At 40.3% G+C, this 11,206-nt stretch overlaps 1 protein-coding gene across 6 annotated transcripts; it reads right to left on the bottom strand.

Annotated features, from left to right (window-relative positions):
- Positions 1-99: 99 nt before the first annotated feature.
- UBE2J2 (ubiquitin conjugating enzyme E2 J2) lies at positions 100-9,762 on the bottom strand. 6 transcript variants are annotated; one of them, XM_075172379.1, is made up of 8 exons: positions 9,528-9,746; positions 8,155-8,310; positions 7,511-7,641; positions 7,247-7,287; positions 6,302-6,404; positions 6,050-6,188; positions 5,485-5,565; positions 100-3,554 (listed from the first exon to the last, which is right to left on the bottom strand). In XM_075172379.1, exons 3-8 carry the CDS (start codon positions 7,639-7,641, stop codon positions 3,270-3,272), a joined length of 780 nt encoding a protein of 259 aa, XP_075028480.1. In that variant the 5' UTR covers positions 8,155-8,310; positions 9,528-9,746; the 3' UTR covers positions 100-3,269. The 6 variants fall into 6 exon arrangements, with proteins under 6 accessions (XP_075028480.1, XP_075028482.1, XP_075028479.1 ...); XM_075172381.1 differs by having other exon boundaries at positions 8,143-8,307; XM_075172378.1 differs by having other exon boundaries at positions 8,155-8,307.
- Positions 9,763-11,206: the final 1,444 nt, after the last annotated feature.

Genomic DNA, 11,206 nt, shown 5'->3' with positions numbered 1-11,206 from the left:
CAGAGGTGGGAGAGATGCAGTTTTTGTTTTCTAGTCCATATATATGCAGCTGATTTCTTCCCAGTGATTCCTTTCCCAAAAACAGTCCCACAGAAAGTATAATTTTTATCATGAATGTTTATTATGAACAAACAATTTTACAATGCAGTCACTTCTACTCCTCAGTACATGCTTGAAATAAGGTAACTTCCGTGACCTTGAAATCTCAGGGGGAGAAAAGTTACAACTACACACAAATCCCGGATTTTAAAAATCAAGAGATCTTTAAAGGCGACCACTGAGATGTCTTTTGATTCAAGCTGCAAAAACTCCCTACCACCTGTATATAACAATCTTACAGAAATCTATGAAATTGCAGCGTGAAAGTGATGGGCCAGACGTTTGTTCCAATATCATATACTGAGGGACAGCTTTTAGTTTTATTACATTAAGTAATGCACCACTTCAGGGCATGATAATATTTTTGCATGGCAAAGAATGGTTTACTCCATCTAATGACTTTGGTAACAAAAAGATCAGATACTGCATACTATTATAAATGCTTTTAAAAAACACAAAACAGTAAAACTGACACAAAAGGGAATAAATCTTCCGTTACCAAAGGCAAGGAGCAAGGAGATGTATCAAAATCTTGTAAAGCCATAGGTGCAAGGGTTCAGTCAGCTATTGCTCCTAGCTTTCAACAAATGGCACCTGAAACGACTGTCAAGTCTTTCTCTGAAACCAGGGTACTGAAGAGAAACAGCAATTGGAAGTTTTGTTTTGTTTTTTTAAATACAACCAATCCTCAGAAAAAATGCAGCATGTCCAGGGTTTAACCAAAGCTGTTTTGTTTCCAATTGTGGCACTTACTAAAAACAAGAGACCCACCTTCAAATACCTGGGTGTAGCTTAAGGCCAACTTCTTGTCACAATAAAATGCCTTTTATTCAACATCTCCAGATTTTACTAGTTCTTTTACTTTGGTTAGGTACATTTCACAAAAAATGCAAACACACCATGCCCAAGGTCTCCTTGCCTTTGTCTTCATTTACGTGGACAAAAGAACTTCCGTAAGATAGGAAGATAAACATAGATACCAATTATAAGCTTCTGTCTGTAGGCGATGTCAACGGTAATAAAAGGCATTGCGAGAACACAAACATGTTTGAATGATACTAAGATCTATGAGGCAGAACAGCCTCAGCTACAGGTCCATATGCTTTGAGAAAAAAGTATCAGTTTGACAAGCCATCTTGATAATCCTATTGCTGCAGGAAAGACATGACACTCCCTCTTCCTTTCCAGCACACCCCCAGATCGACAGAACGTAATTGTTTCTAAATAGATACAAACTGGTGCTTCTCTTTTTACAAGAGCTGTTTAAGCACATACAAGAGGTAAATGAAAAAATAGTTATAAATAAGATTTGGTAAAACCACAAGATTTAAAAAAAAAAAAAAAAAAATCAAAGATTTATAAATACATTTTAAAATCCAGCCTTTTCCAAATTCCACCCACACACACCCCATCTCCTCCTTCCCTTCCTTACCTCAGTAAGAACTGCTTTAAGATTTCTTTAGTATAGAGCTGTTCTGCTAGTTTTGATAATTCCTACCTATTGCAGAGAATTGGTCACATTTATTGATGCTCTAAGCTGCATGGCTCATGGGTTAACAATACATTTTTGCTTACAATTCAAGATAGCAAGGAGAAGCAGAGAGAGAGAAATCTGAAAGGGAAAATAAGAGAGTTTCAAAAAAATTCTTAGATACATGAGGTAATATTTATTTGGGCTCTTCACAATACTTGAAATAAGACTATGCAGTTAGATGCAGAGCTTTTTATCCTGCTATCACCTTTGACAGTTTGTTGTACCATTAACAGTGAGCGCGTTCTTCCCCAGCGGACTAGGCATCACTGTCAATTATGAAAGGCACAGTATGTTTGCCTCTATGAAACAAAGCATTTGGATAAAATTAAGTGGAGGGGGGAAACGAAGCAAACTCAGTTAAAGAAGTAATTTCAGACTTTTGAACTACCCTAGGAGCTTTAGTGTTTATCCACAGTCCCGTAATCTCATGGACAAGCATCAGTATTTCAGTCATCAGTCATCTGAAGGGGAACATTGATAAATTTATACCTAAAGCAAAAAGCTTCTAGAATCTCAGATGAATTAGAAGGGTTTGGGTTTTGGCTTTTGGTGGTGGTCGTAGTTTTTTTAAGAGTTTATGCAAATCTTCAAGTAAAAGAGCGGAACTAATTTTAAGTGTTTACTTCAGCTAGTGACACTTCAGATTAATTCAGTTGACTCTGAAGAAGCTGGTTTGTTATTCAGACTCTTTTGTCTTTTTATCTTCACAAGGGCTACAGCTACTTCATTTACCAGAGCCCAAGAAATCCAGAGAAGATTTTCTGAATACACAATCAACTCTCCATTGGTGTGTGCAGTTTTATTATTTTTTCCAACAGTGGCACCTTGTGATAAAAATTAGGTATTACAGCTTTCAAATACAACATCTCCCAAAATGGAAATCTGTAAGTGAACAAATCCAAAACAATACTGGATATGGGTATTCCCACTAAAGACTGATTCAAATGCTTTTTCTTGCTAATCATTCCTGAAGGCCAACAACTGCACTTCTTGTAGCCCAAATAAAACCTTCAATTACATTGTGACAATTTAGACAACACATTCAACACACACGGTGTTATTTTCCCACTCATCTAATCACTACTGACTAGATATGCAATGATGTTCATTCTATTTTAAAAAAGAAACCAGCAATCTTCTGTAGCATCAATGTTCACATTAACCAAACCCTTACCAAGTCCACATGAAATCTCTACTTGAATCATTTCAACACCTGTACAGACTTTTCCCTAATGAAAATAAAATACGATATGCATAAATTGTGAAATCTTAAAAATTGTTCAATGAAGTAAAAAGCCTTATTTGCTTAAGATTTTCAAATTTCAAATAATAGCTGGAGAGCTGCTATAAAAATCAAAGCACTAGAAATGTTAACGTCTCATCAATAATGCTTTGACTTGTTTGTGAGCCACTACTAGATAGTAGCAAGGACAAGAGGATCTGTGAGCAGAACTTCTTTTAGTTTTCTGACTAACCGAAACTACTCCACTTCCCAAACATAACCCATGAGCCAACCAATGTTTTACCTGCAACTTGGTAAAACAAATATTTACCCCAGTGTCAGAGTCAGATGCCCAAAGAGTCCCACTCATTCTGCAACTACGACTAATTTGGTCTTGGATTTCTTTTATCATCCTCATTCTTGCGCTATGCTTCTCAGTACATACTTGACTGTGTAGGCAAAGGCTGCAAAACCAACTATAACGAACAAGTTCGCCAAAGCTCCGCCTAAAAGTCCATGGTTACGATTGGCCTGTTGGAGACCTGGATGATTGGCAGGTGCCAGTGGTACATGCCCATTAAGAAGGGGTATTCCATTCTGACCGTAATGTGCTTCCCCATCAGGGACAACATCTGGTAAAGGGAGGGATGGAGGTCTGTTATTGAGCTCTTCTTGTGCTTTCTGTTTTTGTTTAATCTCCTGGAGAAAGAAAAAAGAAAACTGAATAGCTGGAAGTGAAAGCAGTGACGCTATCGGGAGTTTTGAAAAGATTACAGAACCCAAGTTCTTACATAACTTTAAGAAAAGAATATGGTACACTTCTTTATACTGTAGGTCTTTCAAACTAAATTAACTGCATTACGTGTATTTGTGCAGTCTCCCCAACTTCTTCCAAACTAACCTACTTCAGTAGTTGACACTAACAATCATTTGGCCAAGTTTATCTTTAGTTCACATGTACATTTTCCAAGAAGTCTTTTTTCAGAAATGAGAAATTTTTGCATCAAAAGTCTTGTGTTCAAAACAAGCTGGACACGCAAGACATGAAAAAATGAAGAAAGCAGTCATAGAAGCTTAGAAGGGTTAGGACTATAATTACATGTTAAAAATCTGCCTGTACTTGGAACACAACAGCAGTTATCTATTATTGTCGTCAGAGTTTCCCCATGATTTAGGTACTGGCAAAACAGTACTGCAGAAAGTATTTCCAATTCTCTGGCATTCTTGTGACTGGTAAGAAAATGGAATTAAAACCTTCAATTCAGATTTATATCTGCGTGAGGAAGAAAGGAAATGGAGACAAAACTTTTCTCTCCCCAAAAGGCTGTCCCAAAAGGAGACAGAGAGGGAGAATGGCTTTTAAACTAAAGCTTTGTAAATACCTTTAAGAATAATAATAGATGAATCAAACCTGAAGTTCCATAAGCACTCACCACTCTGCCCAGAAAGGCCATTTCTGTCTGTGGACAATGTTTACTAGCTGGGCTCGTATGTTAATGACCTCAGGTTATCTCTAACAAAAACACCCATCTCTCATGCTTCAGAAAACAGCTGGAAAAAGGCTCTTCTATATCTTTTCCCTACTCTTCTACAGCGTATATTTTTTGTGCAATAATTAAGACTTGCAATTTGGTGAAATTTGTACAACCCAAAACAGTTTGCTTGACAAATTTTATGCTTAGAATTCCAAATTACAATGAGCATCAGCATTATAACATTGTATCTCCAGAGTCATGAAACAGAGTCATGAAACAGAGTCCGTAACAGAAAACTGTTCCCATTCATATGGTATGCAGAAAATTAACTCTCAAAGTCTCAAGAGCAGGCTGAAAGAACCAAAGAAGTTACAGGGAAGGAACCATCTTGAGACAGGAGTGAAGGAAGGAGCATCCTTCATTCGTAACAGGCAAGATCTTTTAGAACAAAGTACCATCAGGGGAAATTGGCTAGAGAATCCCACAGGTCTGAATGAAGTGAGATTTTTTTTTTCTTTCTTTCTTCCTTAAACCTATACCGTCTATATAACTGTTGTCTGGCTGAAGGGTAATCATTTTCAGAACCTTACACAAAGCAAATTTCTATATCCTTCAGTTGTTACCTATACACGATGCTATAAACTGTGTATCAACACACCTACAAGGTTAGCATTGTGCAAGGAAGATACATACCCTAAAAAGATATCACCCATTCTCAGAAGTTAAGCAGGAAGAATATAACAGTCTCTGATCTTAAAGGAGAATTAAGAAAAAAAATCTAGGATATTGACGGACCAAGTCCAGATATACAAAGATTAGTCCTACCCAAACTCAGGAAAACACAGTATACAATTCTAAAATATTGGGACCGCAACCACGTCTACTGCATGTGCAGCTCAGTCAAGGCTATGATACCACTCCTAAATACACATATTTGATTCTCTGTACAATGGATCTTTGTGCAGCAGAAGAACAATTCCATTTCAAGATTCAAGTTCTTAACTTTTACACATAGCAAAAGTGCCTTTTAAAAGGCTTCCAAGATTGACAAAAGTAGCTACTGCCTGGGAAAAGTCCTAAACAGTTTACAGATCTACACAGAGAAGTTGAAAAACTACAGAAAATCAAATTATTGCACAGATTAATTCCCTTACCTCCACCACTTCAGGGAAGAGCTCGCAGAAGACTTTATCTTTTAAATTAAATGCTAAGCTTTGTGCAGCGAGCTGTCTTTTCTGTGGAGGAAAAAAAAATTATCAGCAGTTGCATATAAACAAAGTTAATATAGTTTAATTCAACATCTGATTATTTCCCACAAGAATGGTGCAAACCACTAGCCAACTAGTTTCTAACATTTACAACTTCATACTTGCGAATATTACCCACTACAACAGACATGTTCTCAATTCTTCATCTTATGGGATTAGTGTTCTGTACTAGTATGCCTGCTTGGCAGACACTTCCAAGAGGAAGCAAGGAAGGAGAAAGTAAGTCCTAACCGTACTGTTTAATAAAAGGGGTTTTAAGTTCTCTAAGAAATCCTCTGCCCATCCTCACACTACCTAAAATTGCCTTGATTCATCTGCCCATCATATAGTAGGCAACAACATATTCATCCTGAGATATCTAAATGACACCTGCTCCTGTGGTTTTAACTTTGAGGTCATGTTCAACATTCCCTAAGCTGACAAAAGGTACATCACGCCGTCTGAAGCTTACTGTGAACTCGGACGTCTCTATGCTGCCCAGTGTGGGGCCCTTTTCCACCATAAAACTAAGAAGGCCCGTCAAGATCGTCGAGACTGACCAAGCTGGATTCCACGTATCCGGGTGGAAATCAGTGATTGAAAGACACAACCTTCAAAAGGATAAGACAGTCAGTGTGGTTTATTTTTGCCATTAAAATTATTACACATTATACATATTGCTAAAATGGTGTTAATTGCTTAAGCGTTAGAAGAAAATCCTTACCTTGTATTACACTTAAACCTTCCATTAGGTGTAATCATATAAATACTAGGAGGTTTAAAAGGAAATTCTCTGGGGAATATTAGTTTCCCATGATAATAGCCACCTGCATTACATAAAGAGATGAATTACTTATTTTGCATGAAGATGAAGTCCTAAGCTGCTACTCAAAATGGGCTAAATAAAACCCTTTACTTGTCTCCTTTTCCCCCTCATACTAAAGAGATCAAGCTCATCATCTTGTGCTCTAAAACACAGGAATAATGATCCACACCTGCAGTAGATTTACTTTGGAGGCAATTCTCTTACATGCATATTACAAACAGTACTTTCTGTTGTCAAGTCTGCAATACACTTTGGCTGGTTTTCCTTAAATGTATTTAATACAATACAAATGGGCTAGTTTTCCAGAAACAGAGGTAACTGCAAATACAATCCTATGAAGAATCCGATTTCAAAAAGCTTTTTGTGAGAGGCTCCAGAGGACATTGTGAAATATGTGACTATCACAAATTAACAAGGCTTTTACATTCCTCACTTTCTCCAGAGAAATTCGTAAAGAGAATATATGTCTCACTAAGCCCATTTACGTGGTAACAAAAGCGGATTTTTCAAATTATCTTTGACTGTCACATACTATCTAAAGTGAGTTACCTGCTCCAAGACCTTTAGCAATTACTTAATATGAAGTTATCTGTCTTCAGTTTAACCTAAATGTGGTTTTGTTAGAATCCTTGATAACAGAAAAATTACTAATAGACAGCGGTACCACTACTTCTTTTCAACAAGCTATCACACAAGTCACGGACAGCTTTGAAACTGCACTAACAGTTTTTAGAGCTATTTACAGTAGTTATATTTTGCCCATTCAAACAGGCATGCAATTACTCAGGCATGCCAATCACAACATAAAGTACATGCACGCTTTTGCTACATGCTAACTTTTACCTTCATAGGGAGTCATTTCAGGTCCCCGTACAACATAGTGCCTAAGACAAAGAAGGAAATTTAAACAGTATGAAAGCCATCACACAATCAGACATCAATTTCTCCAGAAAAATGAAGATCAATATCACTTCAGCAAAAGTTTCATTCTCCACCTCCCAAAACCAAGATTCCCTTACAATCTGTAGGAGTGAGGGAGTCGGACTTGATGACCTGGAAAATCTTGTTCTCTCTGGAAGTGCGTGAACAGTTCATTCTAATTCTTACCATTCAAGGATATTAGATGGGAGGGGCTCTGCACAGATATAAGGCACTGGATCTTTCTTAATTCGAAGGTAGTCTTGTTTAAGTCTCTGTGTTGCTGTCGTTGGTGCTCTCTTATTACTGTTGTTGCTCATCTAGTTTTTAAAAAATATATATAAACACAATCTCAATACAATCTTAATAGATGCAGAGCTACTACGCTTCATTGAACACAGCTCCAGGTTTTAGCAAAATCTACTTTACATAGTATTTTTTTTAAACATAAATTAAATTACCATAACTTTTAAGTGGCAAGAAGCATGCAAAATCTTAACCAACTAACATACTCCCAAGAGACTCTGTATATTGCCAAAATGGGAAAATACTCCTTCCAGAACACTGCTGTTTAAATACCACAGTGAATTGCTATCATGAAAATATGCTGCACTATAGAACCCACTTGAACTCTTAACCAGTCCTGTATTTAGGCTGAACACACATCATTGTGACACCGTTTTAAAGGGCTTTTTTGAGTAATTCACGTCCCTATCGAGTTTGAAAATCTATTATGTAAATTTGCCCATGATTCAAATTTGTTTGCTGTTTCTACACAGCCAGTTATTTGAAATAAATAACAAACAAAAAAACACAATAACCTTATTACTGACTTTGAGGTGAAGGACTTTAAATTAAATCTGCGGCCTGCTTAAGACTCAGTTGAATTTACAGAAGGGAACTTCTGAGCCAGCTTATTCTCTTCCAGATAAACAAAGACCTCATCCAAAATGAGACAAGTCAGTGTGAAGAAAGGAAATTCCATGCTGCTTACAAGACAAAGAGAGCATTAGCCCTTACAATGCACCTACAGAATACATACTAATCAACAACTGCTATTTAACTCACTTTCGCCTGAGAAATTTAGCCAGTTACTTTGCTTTATGCATGAAAATTCAAGCAAGAAGAAAAAGGAAAGATTTTACAAACAGCTTGTATAAAAAGATAAAACAATGCTCACAATACGATAGCAGCATTTGACACGAAAAGTATGTTAAATGTCTATAACCCTTTCTATTCCTTTAATTCAAATGGATAGCCTAGCACAATTTATAAAGAAATAATATTTAAACCCCAAACAACAATTGTATGTGGTCAAATATTCAAACCCTATTCAAAATAAACGCGTTTAACCTGGCGTTTGTCAGAATTACTGTAAATCATTGTTTGAAACATACAGTATTTTTTCTTGAAGGAAGTCACACATGTTTTTAAGTCACACCTCTTTGAAATAATAAAATTAAGAATTTTTCTCTAAAGAAGTCAGTTTTTATTTTAAAACATAGATTAAATCATATCTTTTTAATTTAACACAATTATTTGTTCTGAAGTCTTGTAATAGCGCCCCTCACTATGGACTGCAAAAATACACTGAAATACTTCACAGCACCAAGTATAGTTATTGGGATTTTAACACCCCTCCAAGCCCTATCTGAAAAAACACTCGTATCTGAAAGGCAGAAAATAAACGGCAACATTTACAGAAGCTATGATCGCAAACCGATTTTCCCATCTCGACAATACAATTTACCAGAAGCAAAGCAAGAAAGCAACCCGCCAGTCTTCAGACAGCCAGGCAGCAGCAGCACGATGCGCCCAGGCCCTGCTCCCAGCCCAGCAGGGCGGATGAGGGAACTAAGGCAAGGGCACCACCGGTCCCCGGCCCCCAACTGCCTCGTGGAACGGTGCACGAAATGGCGCCCAGCCAGCGCCTCTTTCCGCGGGTAAGCGTCAGCCCGGCCCTGCCGGTGGCCGCTCCCTGCCTGAGGAGACGGGCAGCGAGTGGAAGAACCGAAGAAGGAGCAAGAGGACAACCGGGGAGCTCACGGCCTACAGCGAGCCGGCTGCCCGGCACGGGCCCCACCAGGCCGGGGAAGGGAGAGACAGAGGGAGGGAGACAGCCAGTCAAGCCCCCCCCCCCCCCCCCCCCCGCCCCGCTCCTTGAGCTCCCTCACGGGCTCGCCCCGCCGGCCCAGGCCCCACTCACCTCTCCCTGCTGGAGCAGGCCCCTCCACCGCCGGGACGCCCCACCTGCCTGCAGCCGGAGGCCAAGCGAGGGAGGGAAGGAGGGAGGGAAGGAGAAAGGAAGGGAGCGCCACAAGAGAAAGCGGGCAGGGCAGGGCCGCGACCCCCACGCCTCCCCGCTGCGGCGCGACCGCGGCTCCCAGCCAAGATGGCGGCCCGGCGAGGCGGGGCCAACGCAGTGCTGGCGTCTCCTTCCGGGAAGGAACCGCCCCGTTTCCGGGGCGCGAGTGCGTCACCCCCAGCTCAGCTGACTACCGCTTCCGGGCCCCGCGATGGCGGCCGGCGGGCTGCAGAGGGGCCCGGTCCGCCCCGGCGCCTCCGGAGCAGGGGCAGGGGCAGGGGCAGGGGGTGGCCCCGCCTCGGTGCTCTCGGGGCCTGGTGGCCTAAAGCTGCCGTGTCCGCTGTGCTGCAGAGCCCCGGGGCTGCGAGCGGCCCCCCGGGCTGCGGCGAGGCCTTTGCCGTGGGTGAGGCTGGCTCCAGGCGCCGGGAGGGTGCCGGGCCGGCCGGGCCGTCATGAAAGCGCCTGTGAACCGTCACGTTGTCCAGGCAGAAGGTCAACCGCCAGGAAAGAAATAGTGATAGCGGAAGTCCGGTGTGCTTTGACATCACCGTTCGATTATTACGACTTTATAGAGGATTGTATCTGGGAGGGATCTCGGCGTTGTCTGATTGATTTCTGTCCTGAGAAAGAATTGGTTTGTATGTGGGTTTTTACTGTAAGTCTCCTGAATCTTCAAATACCCAGCGTTCATAACACGGACGAATACCAACTCCTTTTCAGTTATTTAGTGCACGGGCAATATTTTTTTTGCAGGGTTCCGCCGGTAGGCCCATAAAAATACAGCAAGTCATTTTGTATCATATTCGTGCATTTGTTGCTTCAGTAATGTTTAAGAAGAGTAAAGCAAGTTACTCCCTTATAGTTAGGAGGCCAAATGTGACAGGGAGATGTACTGTCTATTCACTCTTAATTTAAGATCGCATATCCAGACCATCTGATGAGAAAGTGCTGCAAAATCTCGCTCCATTGAGGTGAACAGAGAGTTCTATGTCTTAGGTCCTTAGCTCACCATCTAGCACAATCGCACACAGCCCTTTCCCTTAAGGGATTACGTGAGATGCCTACGCTTAGAAGATTAAACATTTTAACAACATGGGTATTGTGAAGTGTTTTGTAAAACACAAAATTCCACCTAGCCTTGACATCATTCTTGGCACAGTAAACACGTTGAATAAGTTACACTGAAATCATATTTACATGCCACTTTGTGCAAGATAGGATTTAGCAGACATCAGTCACGATGGTCCTTTCCTAAAGATTTTGCCTCAGCCTTTGTTGTCAGGGTGATGCTAATCTGTTCTCTTTGGTGATTCGAGTCCAGCGCAAGACTGAGTTTCAGCTATATTGAATCTGAATACTTGTATTTCCTATTGTATTTATTCACACATAAAAATCACCAACCAATTAAAAATCCCTCTTCAGAAGATGAAGAAATAACCTATTTGTGGTTAACATTTAATGCTTTGACATTTCGGCTATCACCTGTATACGGAATTGTATCCCAGTTGAGAGGAATTTTTTGCTCGCTCCCTTCCAATGCTTTTCTTTCAGGGCTTTTGAAATTTGCAACTCAGATAATG

Source organism: Calonectris borealis, chromosome 23 (genome assembly GCF_964195595.1).
Source record: "Calonectris borealis chromosome 23, bCalBor7.hap1.2, whole genome shotgun sequence".
NCBI classification, from domain to species: Eukaryota; Metazoa; Chordata; class Aves; order Procellariiformes; family Procellariidae; genus Calonectris; species Calonectris borealis.
This window is presented reverse-complemented; position numbering and strand designations above follow the sequence as displayed.